Here is a 23,130-nt window from a genome sequence, read left to right on the forward strand (position 1 = left end):
AAACATAACAAATCAACTGTTTGATTACAGCAATTGCGATTCCCCTGCCTGGCGCCTATATTGTCACATTAAATGGCACATTCTGCAAATATGCCTATAGCCTATTTGTCCCCATGACTTTTCATTAGAGGCACAAATCCCTTAAAAATGAGACTTCCTACATCAAACTATTAGGCTACAGTTTAACATCCAATTAACCCATACACTCTAAACAATGCTGGGTTGTTTTTACCCAAATTTGGGTCAAAAACCCAAATGTTGGGTTAAAACTTTCACTTTCAACTGTACATTTTTTATTTCATTTTTAACCCAACATTTGGGTTTGTCCATATTTGACCCAAATTTGGGTTGAAACAACTCAGCATTTTTTAGAGTGTAGCACAAAGGATGCCAAATGTCTGTAAACACATTAAAATAGGGATTTGGTCCAATGGGCTTAATCTGCAGCTCAAAGGTCTTGACCCTTTTGACAGTATCCAAAAATAAAATCACAGTAGGATATAGTTATGGCAATACTTCAGAGCCATATTTTTTTTTAAATAATATATTTAATTTATTTAATCTTCATTAAATTTTTGGAGCAAAAAAGAGCAAAAAGCTATTGCATGGCAGTTACGTAAATAAAATACTTTTTAAAGGCTTTAAATATCAAACTAAAAAAAAAAAACATGTTTGAGCTGTTTTAACAGAAAGAAACTTAAATGTATAAAAGCTGTATAAAATGTCAAAGAAGAACTAAGGCTTAATCTAAACCCTGTCTGTGAAAACGCAGCGTATAGAAAACTATAAAATTGCACATATTTGGTGATAAGATCGGTAGACAGATGATAAGCAATTCGCATTTTTAAACACCTCACTTATCAGTATTTGTTGAAAAAGCAAAGACATGATCTAAGCAATGTTCAGGTCGGGAGAACCTTATTTTGTTCCATAGGCTACTTGTGTAGGTGTAGACCTACTGGGCACCGTGTGGTGTGCGCTGCGATGACGCTGCCTGCCCTGAACAGCACTAGTTTGATGATGTCATCGGCGCTATGCCAGAGACGTCATGAGCGTCCTACTGCCCAACATGGCGGACTTTGATACCATTTATGAGTTAGAAGAAGAAGATGAGAGAATTGTGAGTGAAGAACATCTCGTCAGATACTGTCCCGAGCCTGTGGTTATGCGCGGGGCTGGTCACATCACCGTGTAAGCGTATGAATGCGACAACACTGCTGTTATTCACTGTTAGGTCACGTCGGTTTGTGTAGCCTCCATGCTAAGCTCACTGCATGTTTTTGTCGCCAAGTTGTGGAATCAAAATACACATAGGCCGGGCTTCTCCAGCTGTATCTTGACAGTGATTTTAAGCGGAAGAATCATCCCTAGTTACCCAAAATCTTGTTGTTAGCTCAAAGATTTATGGTTTTATTGCTGTCCGCGGATAAAGGCTGACCCGTAACCACACTCAAACTCGGATCTTCGTTTTAATTTCATGTTGTGTGTAACTGCACAGTACATAAGCTGAGGTAACGTAGACTTAATACTTTAATTATTCCACTTTAATGGAACTGCACAAGTAATGTTACCTCTGCAACTGTATGCACATTTTCAGAAGTCTGATTACTTAGAGCAAGGTTTGAGGTAATGAATTATTTAATGAGATAAACAATAGGATATTTGTACACTAAAAAGCATTGCAACACAGCCTACTAACGTTACTGCACTGGATTATTAACAAACATAACCTAATAGTTATACAGCCGGTAGGTTCTTTGGCAATTCAAGTCAAAAGTAGAAACTTAACTTTTTTTCACTCTGTTGTGCCTATGTAACATAACCTAATAGTTATAGAGCCTGTAGGTTCTTTGGCAATTCAAGTCAAAAGTAGAAACTGAACTTTTTTTTCCACTCTGTTGTGCCTATGTACTGCTTATCAAGTCTTTAATGTGTAATTCAACAGAACCCAACGTTAACCCAGCATATTTTTTTTTTCTTACCGTCACAGAGCTTTTGTATTGAAGCCCATTTCTGGCACATAAGACAAATCATGCTTTGGTGAAGCATAATTATTAGTCATGAAAAGGAATAATGTGACATACCAAGTCATAATTATGAGATAAAACATTCTAAATGATGACATGCTAAATGGAATTTATGAGATAAAAAAAACATGACATCAAAATTTAATTGACAAATGTCAACAAAAAAAAAAATCAACATGTTAAGACATTTGTCAATTAATGTCAATTTCAACTTTTTGTAAATCCTAGTATGTCATATTTTGAATGAATTAAATACATAATTGTGACTTTTTGTCATAATTTCAATTCAGCATCATAGCCTCATTAATGATTTACCAAAGCGTGACATTTTTTCTTATGGGGCAGAAATTGTTTTTTGTACTTTTGCACCATATTATATAACCTTTTAAAAATCTGTGTTTGCAGGTTTGGACTAAGCAACAAGTTTGAGACAGAGTTTCCTTCTGTTCTCACAGGAAAAGTAAGGATTTCTAACTCGCATCTACAAAGTAAATCATACTGATGTGAATAAAATATATTTCCCTGTTGACCTTTCCCCTTACACCATTATTCACCATGATATAAGCTATGGATTAATACAGAATCCCCTGATGAAGTCTCTTAAATGCTACGTGTTTGCCACAGAATCTGTCAATAAGTAAACCGTCCAGGGCTCCAGTAGGCAGGGATCACAGCGCTGGGAGGACACAGCTCCCGGTGACAAAATAATGAAAGAAAGACTGTGCCGTTCACAAGAATAGGAAGCTTCCTGGGTCGGACGCAGAAATACAAAAAGGCTGCAGGGGGAAGAGCAAGCCGATGGAAGTGCGGGGCAATAAACGGAGCTCCAGTATTGTGACCCAGGGTGACATGTGATGGATGAGGTCAGGATTATGATGACTGAAGGGTGCAGATCAGGCCTGCTGGGCTTTATTCCGAGTTCTTTTGCTGTTTGCAAAGAGACCTTTGCATCCTGTCATAAAAGATTACGACCCCGGTTTTATGGCGTACATACCCAGAGAGGAATGAGCAGCCATTCAGGTTGTTTAGACTGCACAGCCACAGGCCACGGGCTTATCTCATCTTTTTGTCCTCCCTTTGCCCTGAGAGTGTCAAAGCTCTGTTGACAAGTTACAAGCGTGCAATTGCAAGATCACCGGAGAGCATCTGCAAACATGGATGTTTAAAAATCCAATGACTTTTTATTGAATTACTTGTATTTCTTCTCAGATTTCTTAAATGAATATTTATTAGATTATACAATTATATTTGGAACATTTTATTTATTAATGACAACGCACAGATAAACAATTCCTGACATATACTACAATCTCTTTTCATTTCTCACCCATTTATTCTAGGTTGCTCCAGAGGAGTTCAAGACGAGTGTCAATCGAGTAAACGCATGCTTGAAGAAGAACCTTCCGGTCAATGTGAAATGGCTGCTCTGCGGCTGCCTGTGCTGTTGCTGTACGGTGGGGTGCAGTCTGTGGCCTGTCATATGTCTCAACAAGAGAGTGAGTCCTTTCCCCATGTCAATTACTTATTGCCCATTTGAACACCTAAGAAATACATCTACTCATTGAGGGGGCAAGAAACAACTACATCAGTTTATTAATTGAGTGTGAATTTGATATATGTCAGAAGGCATGGCTGCTTGGGAAAGGTGATGATTTTACAGCTACAGATTTTAAGTTATTGGCCATGACATGCAGCTTACAAGGTGCTTAACTTCGAGCTCCGGTCCATAAATGCCTCTGAAGTCTTCATGCCTTGAGAGTTTTATTGGTATTTGTTAAACATGTGTTTGACAGGTATTTAGCATAAAACCCTGTGTGTGTGTGTGTGTGTGTGTGTCTATTTTTGTTTGTGTATAATGACTTGTTTATTTGTGTTTGTGTGTTTCAGACGCGAAGGTCCATTCAGAAATTGTTAGAATGGGAAAACAACAGATTATATCACAAGGTAAGCTCATTGCAGAACTGACCTGGGACTCATAAAGATAAGAACAGCAGACTATCTCCAATTTAGCTGCCATGTTAATATGTGTTTAAGTCTTGGTGTGTGGTGGATAACAATCATTAAAATGGCTGCTAACATTTGACCCTGTCAAATGCTTGTTGCCCTCGCAGTCATTTTGGTCTGATGCGTTGATATAGTGTAGAGGCTGACCAGACTACGGAAAGGTCAGCAGTAAAAAGCCACGTTCGTTTTGTTGTGTCTCGACGCTTTGATTGGCAGCCAGTAGCGCCACAGACACTTTAAGGAAACTCCTCTAAGCACTGGCCACCGCTTGACCTCTGCTAACCCTTGTGTGTAAAGTGTGTCTGAGCATTAAGTCTGAAGTGCTTAAGTCTAAGTTGAATATCTACCGCACGACTTTAACCAATATCTTCCTGTGTCTCGCCTTCAGCTGGGGCTGCACTGGAAACTCAGCAGGAGAAAATGTGAGAGCAACAACATGATGGAATATGTAAGTTCATGGTTGTTTTTTTTGTTTGTTGTTGTTTGTGTGTGAATGCTTGATAACAGTTATAATAGGAAATAAAAATTCAGTTTTATTTTCATTTCAGGGCTCTAGGATGTTAACAAAATGAAACAATAATTTAAAATCTAGTTGCCATTGGATACTGTCAGGAAACTTTGTGTGTGTCAAATATTGACTCATTAGAGTGCGTCAGTGTTATCATGCTCTCAGTGAAAATGTTTCAGCCTCAGACCTGCTTGTTACAGATACAAATATACATGTAACAATACCTGTAAAGTATAATAAAGTTTATAAATGATTGGTGCCGCGATTTCTGCGGACTGGAAATGGGTCTGAATGAGCTCTTTGCCAGACTAACTTTCAGAGCAAATCTAAATTTGCCGGGAATTGTCTGGGTTTTCCCAGGCTAATCAATTGAATGCATCCTTGATGAACAAAAATATTAATTTATTTTAAAATATCTTACTGACCCAAACCAGGGTGGCCGCGGGTCATTAAAAAGTATTAAAAAGTCTTAAATCAATTTTCCTAAAAATAAGGCCTTAAAAAGTATTAAATTGTCTTAAATTCAGATTGGATAGGTTTTAAATATGTTAGTCATGTCACCGCAAAGATGCAGGCAAAGGCAATCGTTCTGCCAGCCAGGTCAAATATTTTCTACAAGGTAACGTAACGTAACCTGTGTGTGACACACGCGGGTGCGATCAAACAGTGGAGTCATGAAAAACATCCGTCATTTTGTTCATACAGGAAAACATTCAGTCTGCAAAGTGTTTACTTATATTTGTGTAGCAAAACATATGTATCCAACCCCTGTTTGAAACAGTCCGTGTGTTGTAACGTCTGTCAGAGTTTGAGGTCCCAGAAGAAGAATAGGAAAGACATTGCAAATGAACTGGTTGTTCCACGAGTCCTTTTATAGTTGCTTTCTTTCAGTTAAGCACACTCTTCACATATACAGTACATGCCGAAAGAGCGGATGTTAACAGGTTAAAGAAAACACTCTGTAAAACGCTACAAATCATTGCGATAGATCGGTCATATTCTTCCTCTTTGCGCGAGCATTCTCACTCTCACTGAGCGTGCACGCTCACATAACAACATTACGCGAACAATAACGAACGCCATAGAAGAAGTCATCTTAAAGGCATATCAACATGTCATGAACACTACTGAACACTAGGTGGCCATTACAGAGTTCCATCTTTTGGACATTCATCATACCGCATTGGTTTTCATTTCTTGTCCTCAAAACAGGGCACTAATCTGTTTATTTTTAAGTGTTTGTAGTATTATTTGATGGGGAAATCAATTATTTATAATTATTAGTTTAATTAACAAACTAATTATATGAAACTATTATCAGTACACTACAAATAAACAGAATCCAGAGTTTCAAGAAGATCAGAGAGAAACTCCAAATTTCGACCAAAAAAAACACAAAAAAAACGACAGTGGTACCCCTGTCGTTTTTTTTTTTTTTTCGGTGCGAAAAAATAAGTTTCTCAAACCTTTGGATTCTGATAGAGGGCCATGACACTTAGACCCGAGTGCAAAAATGGAGTCTCTAGACCCTTCCAGAGCTGAGATATTGAGATCCCACGTAGCATTTATGCCACTATAAATATCTAAATATCTCAGCTCTGGAAGGGTCTAGAGACTCCATTTTTGGATTCAGGTCTAAGTCTCATGGCCCTCTATCATAATCCAGAGTTTCAAGAAGATCAGAGAAACTCAAAATTTCGACCAAAAAAAAAAAAAAAACGACAGTGGTACCCGTCGTTTTTTTTTTTTTCGGTGCGGAAAAATACGTTTCTCCAATCTTCTCAAAACTCTGGATTCTGATAGAGGGCCATGAGATTTAGACCCGAGAGCAAAAATGGACTCTCTAGACCCTTCCAGAGTTAAGATATTGAGATCCCACGTAGCATTTATGCCATTATAAAAATCTCAATATCTCAGCTCTGGAAGGGTCTAGAGCAGGGTTCCTCAAACTCAGTCCTGGAGGGCCACTGTCCTGCAGAGTTTAGCGCCAACCCTAATCAAACACACCTGAGCAAGCTAGAGTTAGAGTCTTCAGGATCACTAGAAACTCATAGGTAGGTGTGTTTGATCAGGGTTGGAGCTAAATTCTGCAGGACATCGGCCCTCCAGGACCGAGTTTGAGGAACCCTGGTCTAGAGCCTCAATTTTTGCACTCAGGTCTAAGTCTCATGGCCCTCTATCAGAATCCAGAGTTTCAAGAAGATCAGAGAAACTCAAAATTTCGACCCCCCCCCCCACCAAAAATAACGACAGTGGTACCCCTGTCGTTTTTTTTTTCTGGGGCGAAAAAATAAGTTTCTCCAATCTTCTCAAAACTCTGGATTCTAATAGAGGGCAATGAGACTTAGACCTGAGTGCAAAAATTGAGGCTCTAGACCCTTCCGCCATTATAAAAATCTCAATATCTCAGCTCTGGAAGGGTCTAGACTAGAGCATCAATTTTTGCACTCAGGTCTAAGTCTCATGGCCCTCTTAAATTTAAATTGTTCATACCTTTAGCCACCCTGATATATATATATATATATATATATATATATATATATATCATTTTTTATTTCTTTATTTTTTTTTGTCTTGAGACCTACAGACCATAAGGTTGTAAATCATGTGGCTGGTGATTTATTTTTAAGTGTCCTTTTTTAACTATGTCTTTATTTCTGCAGGTTATTCTTATAGAGTTTGTACCAAAATATCCTATATTCAGACCTGACTAAAGGACTTCTGCTGGATCCTCGTGGAAGGCCCTTCATTCCTCTCCTTAGTGCCTTGTATATATGTCGTATTGAGGGTCTTCACTGGGTTACTACAAAGACCCATTTTCCCAGTACCTTGTACAGTAGAATTCGCAACACTGTCACTTTGCTTTAGAGCAGATTTTGCACATTTCCTGATGTAGTAGAAGCGTCCAGTGTTGCACTCTGACATTTTGTTATATATATATATATATATATATATATATATATATATATATATATATATAAATAACAAGAGTGATTGGAAGAAAGCAAACTCTGATACGGTTTAAAAGTGCATTTACCCCAAAGAGCTATCAAGGCCTCCCCACGTACTATATTATGGTATTGTTGTTAAGAACAAGGCACCTTAAGGTGTGAATTTGCCTTATGTTTACGGTCAACCATTTTGAAATCAGACGTGTAAGTGCAGGAGTCAGAAGTTTGTCATTGTTTTCAGTGTAATGACTAGCATTGGGGCTTTTTGAAGCTAGTGCAGCAAACGAATGAACTAGCCTAGAGTAAGTCGGCACCTTGATCTTCTGGCACTTTTGCGATTGTCTACTACACGGGGAGTCAACAAGCTGACTTGTAAATAACATGGACAGGATGTACAGTGTGGTATACCATGTTTACATTATGTACTTTTGCTGGTTATTAGTTTTTTACCAAGATATTATTGTAGCATAGTTTGTTTATAAGCTGTCTCTGTAACTTTACAGTTGATATGGATCTGTTACCCAGTAAGCCATAAAATATATGTACAAGATGCCACTTGAGTTAGAGCTGAAAATTGCACTTGAGCACACAAGGACAACCAAAATGTCCTGGAGGTTTTTGATATTGTTTACAATGTCATTGTGGTGTGTTTAAAAACAACAACATTTGCCAATCAATGAAAATTTGTTCCCAAGAACAATGTGTCATTCTTTTCACACTAAGTGAAATTCAAGTTTTTGTTGGAACGTTAGTTGTTTTGTTTCTGTTCTTTCAGTTCATTTTCACCTGGGAGTGTCTGTTCATGGATGCTGACTGATGTTGTTGAGCTCTTCAGTTCACTACAGACACAGCATTGGAAATATAGTGGTTAAAACTGCCCCCATGTGTTTTCTATTCCTGCACGACTTCTTTGCTCCATATACTGTAGACAAGACTGCATTAGTGGAGTGCCTCTGTAGATGGTTTTGAGAGGAATGATTATTTGCCTAGCAATCTAATGGAGAGAAAGGAATCTGCTCTTAGTGCTGGTTCTGCTAAAGTATCTGTAAATGTTTGTCCCTACCAACTCTTATGGAAAGCTTCAATAAATTCCTGATTTTGATGTTTTTGAACATTCTTTATATGCATATGTATACTGTTGCCATATTTAAAAATAACAAAATAAGGGAAAACAACACACACACACACACACACAAACGACCAACAATTTACTTTTTCCACATAATTTTAACCCCCAGTAATGGAATACGGAAAATGAATGGCCACTATATAAATGTGTGTGTTCAAGGTCTTGTTGATAATTTAATAATATATATTTTTATTAATAAGATAATCAACTAATTTAAACTATTGCTATTAAACTATTCATTTTTGAGGCTTAATTACTATGATTACTTTTACTATCTAATAGACATAAAATAAAACTTAACTGACTCACAGCACAGATCCTGAACCAAAAGTACAACAGAAAGCTGTAGAAAATCTTTAGTCAGAGATGAAAGAATTCTCACATAAGAATTGATCCCTAAAATTTAAAGATGTGATAAATTACTATTCTAAGATAGAAATGGCCCATTATTTACATAAATCGGGGGTGTAAAGAGGTGAGTGTGAAAAACAAACGTAACTCAGCATGAATGATTCAGATACAATCGGCTGCATTTGAGTCAATCAGTCCACTGTCACTGGTGTTTTATTTTAAGGTTCTAAAGATATTCATTTAACAACAAAATTGCAAGAATATAAAAAGCTTGAGCTTTATATGCCCTCTAGGGGGCAGGCTAAGACACAAAGAAGAATGTGAACCAAGTTAAATGTAAAAGATTTTCACATTTGGACCAAAATAATATCTTATGTCTTCTGGATTTGGAACAGGGTGGCTACAGGTATAGACAATTTAAATTTAAGACTTTGTAAGACTTTTTAATACCACTTCTAATAAATTTAAGACCAAACTTACGATGGAAATATAAATTAAAACTGAAATATTTCCAAGTAAACACACAGTCTGTTACAAAATATGGTGAAATGACAATAACCAAGTGTCAATTCCATACGTGCAGTCGCCTGTGGTGGAGTACAGTGGAGAGAAAAGAAATATAGAAGGCATTTTTGGGCATTTTTGAAGGCAGGTCTAAGTCTCATGGCCCTCTATCAGAATCCAGAGTTTTGAGAAGATTGGAGAAACGTATTTTTTCGCACCGATAAAAAAAAAAAAGACAGGGGTACCACTGTCGTTTTTTTTGGGGGGGGGTCGAAATTTTGAGTTTCTCTGATCTTCTTGAAACTCTGGATTATGATAGAGGGCTGTGAGACTTTGACCTGAGTGCAAAAATGGAGGCTCTAGACCCTTCCAGAGCTGAGATATTGAGATTTTTATAATGGCATAAATGCTACGTGGGATCTCAATATCTCAGCTCCGGAAGGGTCTAGAGACTCCATTTTTGCACTCAAGTCTAAGTCTCATGGCCCTCTATCAGAATCCAGAGCTTTGAGAAGATTGGAGAAACTTATTTTTTCGCCCCAGAAAAAAAACGACAGGGTACCACTGTCGTTTTTTATGGGGGGGGGGGGTCGAAATTTTAAGTTTCTCTGATCTATATTAGGGTTGGAGATTAACTGTGCAAGACAGTCGATCGGCAGGAGCAGGGTTGGGCACCCCTGCTCTAGACCCTTCCAGAGCTGAGATATTGAGATTTTTATAATGGCATAAATGCTACGTGGGATCTCAATATCTCAGCTCTGGAAGGGTCTAGAGACTCCATTTTCGCACTCAGGTCTAAGTCTCATGGCCCTCTATCAGAATCCAGAGTTTTGAGAAGATTGGAGAAACTTACTTTTTCGCCCCAGAAAAAAAAACGACAGGGGTACCACTGTCGTTTTTTTTGGGGGGGTCGAAATTTCGAGTTTCTCTGATCTTCTTGAAACTCTGGATTCTGATAGAGGGCCATGAGACTTAGACCTGAGTGCAAAAATGGAGGCTCTAGACCCTTCCAGAGCTGAGATATTTAGATTTTTATAATGGCATAAATGCTACGTGCAGGATCTCAATATCTCAGCTCTGGAAGGGTCTAGAGAGTCCATTTTTGCACTCGGGTCTAAATCTCATGGCCCCTTTATCAGAATCCAGAGTTTTGAGAAGATTGGAGAAACTTACTTTTTCGCCCCAGAAAAAAAAACGACAGGGGTACCACTGTCGTTTTTTTTGGGGGGGGTCGAAATTTCGAGTTTCTCTGATCTTCTTGAAACTCTGGATTCTGATAGATGGCCATGAGACTTAGATCTGAGTGCAAAAATGGATGCTCTAGACCCTTCCAGAGCTGAGATATTGAGATTTTAATGGCATTTTTGCTACGTGGGATCTCAATATCTCAGCTCTGGAAGGGTCTAGAGACTCCATTTTTGCACTCGGGTCTAAATCTCATGGCCCTCTATCAGAATCCAGAGTTTTGAGCAGATTGGAGAAACTTATTTTTTCGCCCCAGAAAAAAAAAACGACAGGGGTACCACTGTCGTTTGAGCCTCTCGCTGCATCCTGCGGTGGACATCCAACCAGGCCCCATCCAAGTGTGACGTCAGAAGATGCCACGCCCATGCCCAAATTGGACACGTTCTCGTTAACATTTAAAAACAGGAAGAACTATCGAGAAGGGATTCAAGAGAAGACTAGAAGACGAAGGTAACTGCGCAACAAAATGCACAAAACACACTTGCAGTTTTAGTATAAACACTGTTTAACATAATACAAATGAGCTGTATGAGAATGAGATGTTACCTGTTGTAAGCAGCTCTTATCACTTTATTTGTAGTTTGTAATGTGTGCGGCTGATCACTTGACTAGCATGCCTGCTACGCAATTAGCACGAAAGCCCGCGATATGTAATAATAAATTGTCAAAATATCGACGTAATTCGAATCAATAAGGTTTGATGTTGTTTTAGAGCTATGAATTATCTTCAACTTGCATATTTGGTCATTTAACTCCTCTGTGATGTCTCTTGGTGTATTTCGTATCAGTATACTCTCAGATGAGAATTTTATATACTAATTATTATTTCACCAATTTCATGTTGTTATTTGGATTAAGGGTAAATATAAAAATATATTATTTTAGTGTTTATGTGTGACGTTACATCCTGTAAATCTTATTCTGCTTGAAAAAGAATATGAGTTGTATTATTGTACATTTATACAGTATTTACTTTTTTCATAGGCAATCATAAATGCCCTGGCTGTCTCCTGGCTGGGATATCTCCTCACAGGAGGCTGAGCACGTCTTCCTTTCTGGTCTTGATTATCATTGCAGGTCAGAGTAGATTATTCATTATTTTTGCACAATGCCCAGTGCACCCTTTTGTTACTTATAATGGACTATGTGCACGTTAGCATATGCTAGTTCCGGCTGCGAAACCGATATGGGGTGTCTAGTTTCCGGTAGCCTGATGGACGACGTAGAGGATGTATGTTTCTCCAGATGTCTTGAACATTTGCCGAATATTACAGTCGATTATGTTCATCGACTGGCTAATGATTTTCCTCCAGCTCCCCAGAGCAAGAGAGAAGGTGTTTTATATATTGCATTTCTCAGTATTTGCATCATATTGAAGGGAACGTGAAGTCACAACAACATCCATGCTCAGACTGATCTCATGAAATTGTATGTATGACACGTATCATGTATTTTTGGCATGCTATCAACACTCATAATCTCTTTTCAGCGTGTTTATAAATACCGTTGACTTAACGTTATTATTGTATATATATATAGCATATGACCTACCTCAACCCCAACCTACCCGTCACTCCTACCATCCTAGGAAAAAATAAATATCGCTCCCCAGATGTAGATCTACATTTTGTTTTGTTTCGCTCGGACATTTGACGGCGTGTACATACGCGGTACACGTGGAATCACTCGGACATTAATGTTGCCATGCTACGTGCTCAAGCTATGCGATTTGGTAACTGTTATATCTCTCTATACATTATAAAATGCGAAATCATGCGTTAGAAAGTGCATTTTCCAGAACAGTTTGTGTTGGCCATTGTTTTGTTTATGATGTTCAGAGGCTATGTTGTTGACAGCCACTATCGTCATATAGATCAGTGTTGACAACCACTATACATGTCATACAGGGAGTAAAGGTATCCGACGTTGGTTCGTTCGTTATCAAGTTAGGCTGTTTAACACATATTAGGCTGTTCACACATATTTCTAAACAGGTCTCCCTTTCAAAATAGGTTCTAAACCCAGGGGCTTCTCCTGGTTAAAGGGTATAATATAATAAATAATTAGTAGCCTAAAAACTTCCTTCTAGTTGTCATGGATACGCAACGCTCCACTCTGTGAAGCGACTGCTTGGGTGCGGTGACAAAATGTGAAATATCGTTTACTTTTCACAATGCAGCAGCGCCTGGCTCCACCCAAATATGAGTGAAAACTGTGTTGGTTGACTTGACAATGAACAAACGAACATAGTTTTAGACAAATATATTTAGATAGCTAAGCTTTAGATAGCCGGTCCACTGATGTAGGATGTAAACAACGGCAACCGGAACCGAAGTACCCAACATCCGCCCTCAAGGCGGAAGTTAGCATTTTTCTCGTGCACATAGTCAATTACAGTAACACAACTGTGACTGTTCTCTGATAACTATTTCAGTGAAGTGGAAGATTTTAACTGACAAATTGACAAACAATTGAAGAAGAAAGAAAGGAGACCATTCAACTGTTGGCTGTTACTTTTACATTTACACATTTGAAGTTTGGAATTACGTCAGTAACATGAATCTATGAACATGAATCAATTTGACTCTCTCTCTCTCTACAACTCCAACATTTCATAACTGTTTAGTGTTAAATCAGAAATATATATTTCAGTTGAACATGTTAAACTCATTTGTATTTCTCTCTCTCTCTCTCTCTCTCTCTCTGAGTTGAAGCCATTCTTGCAGCAACTGGTGGAAAACGGGATCTTTTTGGTGCTTTTGTTCTAGCATAAATAATTTTGTTCTTTCGTATAATATGAATAAATACATATGTATATATAAATAAATTCATGCTTGAATCATTCTCGAGTTTTGCCTTCTGATATCTGGCCATATCATTTAGTGACTGCATGTGCTGATTCCATCGTTATTTTATCGGATAATGAGCAAATTAGTTAAACTTAAGGAGGTTAATCAATATGCAGTATAATTCAAGAAACTAAGACTCACACCACTTTTCAGTTGATTAAAGATTGACGTACATTTTTAATTTGTTTTGTATAAATTTACATTTTTGTAAATGCCTCTGATGCATTTTGAATAAAAAAACACATTTTATAAAAACCCTCCTGAGATTAAATCTCTTTCGAACTATGTACGTGCAAACTAAAACAAGGTTCCTGTAACCGGGGTCCTAAAGCTGCAGCCTCCGATTGTGCAGGGATTTTTAGTATAGTGAATGTATTGCTTTGAAGAACAACTGACATTGGTTATTTTAACAAAAAGTTATCACACTTGCATAAATGGGTCCTTTTAGGACCATATGTGTAAACTTGATGTATTAACACAAAATATTGCATTAAAAAAATCATTTGTGACCAAGATATTTTGAACTATGATGATATTTTGATATGTTAAACTCAAAAAACCTATACAGAAGAGGAAGCGAGAGATTAGCTGTTTTTTTTATGTATTAGAACATCGTGCAAAAGTTCATTTATTTCAGTAATTATGAATAATTCAACATAACTATAAGTGCAGTTTGGATCCCATATAACTAAGAAAGTGATAAAAACTCGTTTTAGTTTAAGTATAGATGCTCCCTTATACCTTTATTATAGCAAAACCATGATTATTGATTACCACTTGTAACAGAAATACAAGAGAAATACAAAAATATCATTTTAAGGTACATTGTTTACTTGCTTGTACTATATGTCATTAACTTACAAAACCAGTGAGCAATGCAGAAGTAACGTATTGTCTAATACAGCTGTTAAGGGAGTGATTGTGATTTAGACGATTCCAAGCCTGCCAAAGAGTCACAATTTAACTGCACCAATAATCTGTAGTGCCACATCTCTACAAAAATAACCTCATCTTTATTATAAACCAATAACTATGATAACATCCATAAACATATTCTGACAGGAAGCAGCGGCATTTTGCGCATGCGTACACGAATCACAACAAATCGAGTCACGTGCCGTCTTTGGACATGGGCGAGGCTTCCGACGTCACACATGGATGGGCGTGGCTTCTGACGTCACACTTGGATGTGGGCCGGGTTGGATATCCACCGCAGGATGCAGCGAGCTGTAGTTGTTTTTTTTTTTGGGGGGGGGGGGGGGGGGGGGGTCGAAATTTCGAGTTTCTCTGATCTTCTTGAAACTATGGATTCTGATAGAGGGCCATGAGACTTAGACCTGAGTGCAAAAATGGAGGCTCTAGACCCTTCCAGAGCTGAGATATTGAGATTTTTATAATGGCATAAATGCTACGTGGGATCTCAATATCTCAGCTCTGGAAGGGTCTAGAGCCTCCATTTTTGCACTCAGGTCTAAGTCTCATGGCCCTCTATCAGAATCCAGAGTTTTGAGAAGATTGGAGAAACTTAATTTTTCGCCCGAAAAAAAAAAAACGAAAGGGGTACCACTGTCGTTTTTTTTTCGGGATGAATTTTTGAGTTTCGATATCTCAGCTCTGGAAGGGTCTAGAGCCTCCATTTTTGCACTCAGATTTAAGTCTCATTGCCCTCTATCAGAATCCAGAGTTTTGAGAAGATTGGAGAAACTTAATTTTTCGCCCGAAAAAAAAAAACGAAAGGGGTACCACTGTCGTTTTTTTTTCGGGATGAATTTTTGAGTTTCGATATCTCAGCTCTGGAAGGGTCTAGAGCCTCCATTTTTGCACTCAGGTTTAAGTCTCATGGGCCTCTATCAGAATCCAGAGTTTTGAGAAGATTGGAGAAACTAAATTTTTCGCCCGAAAAAAAAAACCGAAAGGGGTACCACTGTCGTTTTTTTTTTTCTGGTCGAATTTTTGAGTTTCGATATCTCAGCTCTGGAAGGGTCTAGAGCCTCCATTTTTGCACTCAGGTCTAAGTCTCATTGCCCTCTATCAGAATCCAGAGTTTTGAGAAGATTGGAGAAACTTAATTTTTCGCCCGAAAAAAAAAAACGAAAGGGGTACCACTGTCGTTTTTTTTTTTCGGGTCGAATTTTTGAGTTTCGGTATCTCAGCTCTGGAAGGGTCTAGAGCCTCCATTTTTGCACTCAGGTCTATGTCTCATTGCCCTCTATCAGAATCCAGAGTTTTGAGAAGATTGGAGAAAAAAATTAATTTTTCGCCCGAAAAAAATAAACAAAAGGGGTACCACTGTCGTTTTTTTTTTCGGGTCGAATTTTTGAGTTTCGATATCTCAGCTCTGGAAGGGTCTAGAGCCTCAATTTTTGCACTCAGGTCTATGTCTCATGGCCCTCTATCAGAATCCAGAGTTTTGAGAAGATTGGAGAAACTTAATTTTTTGCCCGAAAAAAAAACAAAAGGGGTACCACTGTTGTTTTTATTTTTCGGTTCGAATTTTTGAATTTCAATATCTCAGCTCTCGAAGGGTCTAGACTAGAGCCTCCATTTTTGCACTCAGGTCTAAGTCTCATTGCCCTCTATCAGAATCCAGACTTTTGAGAAGATTGGAGTAACTTAATTTCTCGCCCGAAAAAAAAAAAACGAAAGGGGTACCACTGTCGTTTTTATTTTCGGTTCGAATTTTTGAGTTTCGATATCTCAGCTCTGGAAGGGTCTAGAGCCTCCATATTTGCACTCAGGTTTAAGTCTCATGGCCCTCTATCAGAATCCAGAGTTTTGAGAAGATTGGGGAAAAATTTTTTTCGCCCCCAAAAAAAAAAAACGTAAGGGGTAACACTGTCGTTTTTTTTTCGGGTCGAATTTTTGAGTTTCGATATCTCAGCTCTGGAAGGGTCTAGAGCCTCCATATTTGCACTCAGGTTTAAGTCTCATGGCCCTCCATCAGAATCCAGAGTTTTGAGAAGATTGGGGAAACTTTTTTTTCGCCCAAAAAAAAAAACCGTAAGGGGTAACACTGTCGGTTTTTTTTCGGGTCGAATTTTTGAGTTTCGATATCTCAGCTCTGGAAGGGTCTAGAGCCTCCATATTTGCACTCAGGTTTAAGTCTAATGGCCCTTTATCAGAATCCAGAGTTTTGAGAAGATTGGGGAAACTTTTTTTTCGCCGTCCCCAAATAAAACGTAAGGGGTAACACTGTCGTTTTTTTGGGGGGGTCGAATTTTTGAGTTTCGATATCTCAGCTCTGGAAGGGTCTAGAGCCTCCATTTCTGCACTCAGGTAAAAGTCTCACAGCCCTCTATCATAATCCAGAGTTTTGAGAAGATTGGAGAAACTTAATTTTTCGCCCGAAAATGAAAAAAAAACGTAAGGGGTAACACTGTCGTTTTTTTTTCGGGTCGAATTTTTGAGTTTCGATATCTCAGCTCTGGAAGGGTCTAGAGCCTCCTTTTTTGCACTCAGGTTTAAGTCTCACAGCCCTCTATCATAATCCAGAGTTTTGAGAAGATTGGAGAAACTTAATTTTTCGCCCGAAAATGAAAAAAAAACGTAAGGGGTAACACTGTCGTTTTTTTTTCGAGTCGAATTTTTGAGTTTCGATATCTCAGCTCTGGAAGGGTCTAGAGCCTCCATATTTGCACTCAGGTTTAAGTCTCATGGCCCTCTATCAGAATCCAGAGTTTTGAGAAGATTGGGGAAACTTTTTTTTCGCCCAAAAAAAAAAACGTAAGGGGTAACACTGTTGTTGTTTTTTTGGGGTCAAATTTTTGAGTTTCGATATCTCAGCTCTGGAAGGGTCTAGAGCCTCCATTTCTGCACTCAGGTAAAAGTCTCACAGCCCTCTATCATAATCCAGAGTTTTGAGAAGATTGGAGAAACTTAATTTTTCGCCCGAAAATGAAAAAAAACGTAAGGGGTAACACTGTCGTTTTTTTTTTTCGGGTCGAATTTTTGAGTTTCGATATCTCAGCTCTGGAAGGGTCTAGAGCCTCCATTTTTGCACTCAGATCTAAGTCTCATGGCCCTCTATCAGAATCCAGAGTTTTGAGAAGATTGGGGATACTTAATTTTTCGGCCCCCCCAAAAAAATGTAAGGGGTACCACTGTCGTTTTTTTTTCTGGTCGAAATTTTGAGTTTCGATATCTCAGCTCTGGAAGGGTCTAGAGCCTCCATTTTTGCACTCAGGTCAAAGTCTCACAGCCCTCTATCATAATCCAGAGTTTTGAGAAGATTGGAGAAACTTAATTTTTCGCCCGAAAATGAAAAAAAACGTAAGGGGTAAGTAACACTGTCGGTTTTTTTTCGGGTCGAAATTTTGAGTTTCGATATCTCAGCTCTGGAAGGGTCTAGAGCCTCCATCTGCACTCAGGTAAAAGTCTCACAGCCCTCTATCATAATCCAGAGTTTTGAGAAGATTGGAGAAACTTAATTTTTCGCCCGAAAATGAAAAAAAACTAAAGGGGTAACACTGTCGTTTTTTTTTTTCGGGTCAAAATTTTGAGTTTCGATATCTCAGCTCTGGAAGGGTCTAGAGCCTCCATTTCTGCACCCAGGTCAAAGTCTCACAGCCCTCTATCATAATCCAGAGTTTTGAGAAGATTGGAGAAACTTAATTTTTCGCCCGAAAATGAAAAAAAACTAAAGGGGTAACACTGTCGTTTTTTTTTTCGGGTCGAATTTTTGAGTTTCGATATCTCAGCTCTGGAAGGGTCTAGAGCCTCCATTTTTGCACTCAGATCTAAGTCTCATGGCCCTCTATCAGAATCCAGAGTTTTGAGAAGATTGGGGATACTTAATTTTTCGGCCCCCCAAAAAAACGTAAGGGGTACCACTGTCGTTTTTTTTTCTGGTCGAATTTTTGAGTTTTGATATCTCAGCTCTGGAAGGGTCTAGAGCCTCCATATTTGCACTCAGGTTTAAGTCTCATGGCCCTCTATCAGAATCCAGAGTTTTTTTTTTTTTTTGGAGGCTCTAGACCCTTCCAGAGCTGAGATATCGAAACTCAAAATTTTGACCCGAAAAAAAAAACGTAAGGGGTAACACTGTCGTTTTTTTTTCGGGTCGAATTTTTGAGTTTCGATATCTCAGCTCTGGAAGGGTCTAGAGCCTCCATTTTTGCACTCAGATCTAAGTCTCATGGCCCTCTATCGGAATCCAGAGTTTTGAGAAGATTGGGGATACTTAATTTTTCGGCCCCCCCAAAAAAATGTAAGGGGTACCACTGTCGTTTTTTTTTCTGGTCGAAATTTTGAGTTTCGATATCTCAGCTCTGGAAGGGTCTAGAGCCTCCATTTCTGCACTCAGGTAAAAGTCTCACAGCCCTCTATCATAATCCAGAGTTTTGAGAAGATTGGAGAAACTTAATTTTTCGCCCGAAAATGAAAAAAAACTAAAGGGGTAACACTGTCGGTTTTTTTTTTCGGGTCAAAATTTTGAGTCTCGATATCTCAGCTCTGGAAGGGTCTAGAGCCTCCATTTTTGCACTCAGGTCAAAGTCTCACAGCCCTCTATCATAATCCAGAGTTTTGAGAAGATTGGAGAAACTTAATTTTTCGCCCAAAAATAAAAAAAACGTAAGGGGTAACACTGTCGTTTTTTTTTCGGGTCGAATTTTTGAGTTTCGATATCTCAGCTCTGGAAGGGTCTAGAGCCTCCATTTTTGCACTCAGATCTAAGTCTCATGGCCCTCTATCAGAATCCAGAGTTTTGAGAAGATTGGGGATACTTATTTTTTCGGCCCCCCAAAAAAAACGTAAGGGGTAACACTGTCGTTTTTTTTTCGGGTCGAAATTTTGAGTTTCGATATCTCAGCTCTGGAAGGGTCTAGAGCCTCCATTTCTGCACTCAGGTAAAAGTCTCACAGCCCTCTATCATAATCCAGAGTTTTGAGAAGATTGGAGAAACTTAATTTTTCGCCCGAAAATGAAAAAAAACGTAAGGGGTAGTAACACTGTCGGTTTTTTTTCGGGTTGAAATTTTGAGTTTCGATATCTCAGCTCTGGAAGGGTCTAGAGCCTCCATTTCTGCACTCAGGTCAAAGTCTCACAGCCCTCTATCATAATCCAGAGTTTTGAGAAGATTGGAGAAACTTAATTTTTCGCCCGAAAATGAAAAAAAACGAAAGGGGTAACACTGTCGTTTTTTTTTTCGGGTCGAAATTTTGAGTTTCGATATCTCAGCTCTGGAAGGGTCTAGAGCCTCCATTTTTGCACTCAGGTCAAAGTCTCACAGCCCTCTATCATAATCCAGAGTTTTGAGAAGATTGGAGAAACTTAATTTTTCGCCCGAAAATGAAAAAACGAAAGGGGTACCACTGTCGTTTTTTTTTTCGGGATGAATTTTTGAGTTTCGATATCTCAGCTCTGGAAGGGTCTAGAGCCTCCATTTTTGCACTCAGATTTAAGTCTCATGGCCCTCTATCAGAATCCAGAGTTTTGAGAAGATTGGAGAAACTTAATTTTTCGCCCGAAAAAAAAAAACGAAAGGGGTACCACTGTCGTTTTTTTTTCGGGATGAATTTTTGAGTTTCGATATCTCAGCTCTGGAAGGGTCTAGAGCCTCAATTTTTGCACTCAGATTTAAGTCTCATGGCCCTCTATCAGAATCCAGAGTTTTGAGAAGATTGGAGAAACTTAATTTTTCGCCCGAAAAAAAAAAACGAAAGGGGTACCACTGTCGTTTTTTTTTCGGGATGAATTTTTGAGTTTCGATATCTCAGCTCTGGAAGGGTCTAGAGCCTCCATTTTTGCACTCAGATTTAAGTCTCATTGCCCTCTATCAGAATCCAGAGTTTTGAGAAGATTGGAGAAACTTAATTTTTCGCCCGAAAAAAAAAAAAACGAAAGGGGTACCACTGTCGTTTTTTTTTCGGGATGAATTTTTGAGTTTCGATATCTCAGCTCTGGAAGGGTCTAGAGCCTCCATTTCTGCACTCAGGTAAAAGTCTCACAGCCCTCTATCATAATCCAGAGTTTTGAGAAGATTGGAGAAACTTAATTTTTCGCCCGAAAATGAAAAAAAACGTAAGGGGTAACACTGTCATTTTTTTTTTGGGTCGAAATTTTGAGTTTCGATATCTCAGCTCTGGAAGGGTCTAGAGCCTCCATTTTTGCACTCAGGTCAAAGTCTCACAGCCCTCTATCATAATCCAGAGTTTTGAGAAGATTGGAGAAACTTAATTTTTCGCCCGAAAATGAAAAAAAACGAAAGGGGTAAGTAACACTGTCGTTTTTTTTTTCGGGTCGAAATTTTGAGTTTCGATATCTCAGCTCTGGAAGGGTCTAGAGCCTCCATTTTTGCACTCAGGTCAAAGTCTCACAGCCCTCTATCATAATCCAGAGTTTTGAGAAGATTGGAGAAACTTAATTTTTCGCCCGAAAATGAAAAAAAACGTAAGGGGTAACACTGTCGTTTTTTTTTCGGGTCGAAATTTTGAGTTTCGATATCTCAGCTCTGGAAGGGTCTAGAGCCTCCATTTCTGCACTCAGGTCAAAGTCTCACAGCCCTCTATCATAATCCAGAGTTTTGAGAAGATTGGAGAAACTTAATTTTTCGCCCGAAAATGAAAAAAAAACGTAAGGGGTAACACTGTCGTTTTTTTTGGGGTCGAAATTTTGAGTTTCGATATCTCAGCTCTGGAAGGGTCTAGAGCCTCCATTTTTGCACTCAGGTCAAAGTCTCACAGCCCTCTATCATAATCCAGAGTTTTGAGAAGATTGGAGAAACTTAATTTTTCGCCCGAAAATGAAAAAAAAACGAAAGGGGTAACACTGTCGTTTTTTTTTTCGGGTCGAAATTTTGAGTTTCGATATCTCAGCTCTGGAAGGGTCTAGAGCCTCCATTTTTGCACTCAGGTCAAAGTCTCACAGCCCTCTATCATAATCCAGAGTTTTGAGAAGATTGGAGAAACTTAATTTTTCGCCCGAAAATGAAAAAAAAAACGAAAGGGGTAACACTGTCGTTTTTTTTTTCGGGTCGAAATTTTGAGTTTCGTTATCTCAGCTCTGGAAGGGTCTAGAGCCTCCATTTTTGCACTCAGGTCAAAGTCTCACCGCCCTCTATCATAATCCAGAGTTTTGAGAAGATTGGAGAAACTTAATTTTTCGCCCGAAAATGAAAAATAAAACGTAAGGGGTAACACTGTCATTTTTTTTTTCGGGTCGAAATTTTGAGTTTCGATATCTCAGCTCTGGAAGGGTCTAGAGCCTCCATTTTTGCACTCAGATCTAAGTCTCATGGCCCTCTATCAGAATCCAGAGTTTTGAGAAGATTGGGGATACTTATTTTTTCGGCCCCCGAAAAAAAACGTAAGGGGTACCACTGTCGTTTTTTTTTCTGGTCGATTTTTTGAGTTTCGATATCTCAGCTCTGGAAGGGTCTAGAGCCTCCATATTTGCACTCAGGTATAAGTCTCATGGCCCTCTATCAGAATCCAGAGTTTTGAGAAGATTGGAGAAACTTAATTTTTCGCCCGAAAATGAAAAAAAACGAAAGGGGTAACACTGTCGTTTTTTTTTCGGGTCGAAATTTTGAGTTTCGATATCTCAGCTCTGGAAGGGTCTAGAGCCTCCATTTTTGCACTCAGGTCAAAGTCTCACAGCCCTCTATCATAATCCAGAGTTTTGAGAAGATTGGAGAAACTTAATTTTTCGCCCGAAAATGAAAAAAAAAAACGTAAGGGGTAACACTGTCGTTTTTTTTTCGGGTCGAAATTTTGAGTTTCGATATCTCAGCTCTGGAAGGGTCTAGAGCCTCCATTTTTGCACTCAGGTCAAAGTCTCACAGCCCTCTATCATAATCCAGAGTTTTGAGAAGATTGGAGAAACTTAATTTTTCGCCGGAAAATGAAAAAAAAAACGTAAGGGGTAACACTGTCGTTTTTTTTTCGGGTCGAAATTTTGAGTTTCGATATCTCAGCTCTGGAAGGGTCTAGAGCCTCCATTTTTGCACTCAGATCTAAGTCTTATGGCCCTCTATCAGAATCCAGAGTTTTGAGAAGATTGGAGAAACTTAATTTTTCGCCCGAAAATGAAAAAAAAAAACGTAAGGGGTAACACTGTCGTTTTTTTTTCGGGTCGAAATTTTGAGTTTCGATATCTCAGCTCTGGAAGGGTCTAGAGCCTCCATTTTTGCACTCAGGTCAAAGTCTCACAGCCCTCTATCATAATCCAGAGTTTTGAGAAGATTGGAGAAACTTAATTTTTCGCCGGAAAATGAAAAAAAAAACGTAAGGGGTAACACTGTCGTTTTTTTTTCGGGTCGAAATTTTGAGTTTCGATATCTCAGCTCTGGAAGGGTCTAGAGCCTCCATTTTTGCACTCAGATCTAAGTCTCATGGCCCTCTATCAGAATCCAGAGTTTTGAGAAGATTGGGGATACTTATTTTTTCGGCCCCCCAAAAAAAACGTGAGGGGTACCACTGTCGTTTTTTTTTCTGGTCGATTTTTTGAGTTTCGATATCTCAGCTCTGGAAGGGTCTAGAGCCTCCATATTTGCACTCAGGTTTAAGTCTCATGGCCCTCTATCAGAATCCAGAGTTTTGAGAAGATTGGGGAATCTTTTTTT

The 23,130-nt window shown here is 38.7% G+C and overlaps 1 protein-coding gene and 1 long non-coding RNA gene across 2 annotated transcripts; both read left to right on the forward strand.

The window, feature by feature from the left end:
* The first annotated feature begins 1,025 nt into the window (after nt 1-1,025).
* On the forward strand, nt 1,026-8,592 carry chic1 (cysteine rich hydrophobic domain 1). The gene is made up of 6 exons (XM_039664625.2): nt 1,026-1,191; nt 2,433-2,487; nt 3,368-3,523; nt 3,915-3,971; nt 4,420-4,479; nt 7,203-8,592. The coding sequence occupies exons 1-6, from the start codon at nt 1,049-1,051 to the stop codon at nt 7,251-7,253; spliced, it is 522 nt and encodes a 173-aa protein (XP_039520559.1). The 5' UTR covers nt 1,026-1,048; the 3' UTR covers nt 7,254-8,592.
* A 2,374-nt stretch (nt 8,593-10,966) lies between these two features.
* On the forward strand, nt 10,967-13,568 carry LOC148977558 (uncharacterized). The gene is made up of 2 exons (XR_016169691.1): nt 10,967-11,169; nt 11,704-13,568. It is a non-coding gene; the product is annotated as an uncharacterized LOC148977558 (long non-coding RNA).
* The last annotated feature ends 9,562 nt before the right edge of the window (nt 13,569-23,130 follow it).

Source organism: Pimephales promelas, chromosome 9 (genome assembly GCF_988280905.1).
Source record: "Pimephales promelas chromosome 9, fPimPro1.hap1.1, whole genome shotgun sequence".
Taxonomy (NCBI): domain Eukaryota; kingdom Metazoa; phylum Chordata; class Actinopteri; order Cypriniformes; family Leuciscidae; genus Pimephales; species Pimephales promelas.

Bases quoted from the DNA above. Each gene is read 5' to 3' on its own strand.
- chic1 (XM_039664625.2), top strand. From the start codon at position 1,049: ATGAGCGTCCTACTGCCCAACATGGCGGACTTTGATACCATTTATGAG. The intron at 2,488-3,367 runs GTAAGGATTTCT...CATTTATTCTAG, and splicing joins CTTCTGTTCTCACAGGAAAA to GTTGCTCCAGAGGAGTTCAA. The intron at 3,524-3,914 runs GTGAGTCCTTTC...TGTGTGTTTCAG, and splicing joins TCATATGTCTCAACAAGAGA to ACGCGAAGGTCCATTCAGAA.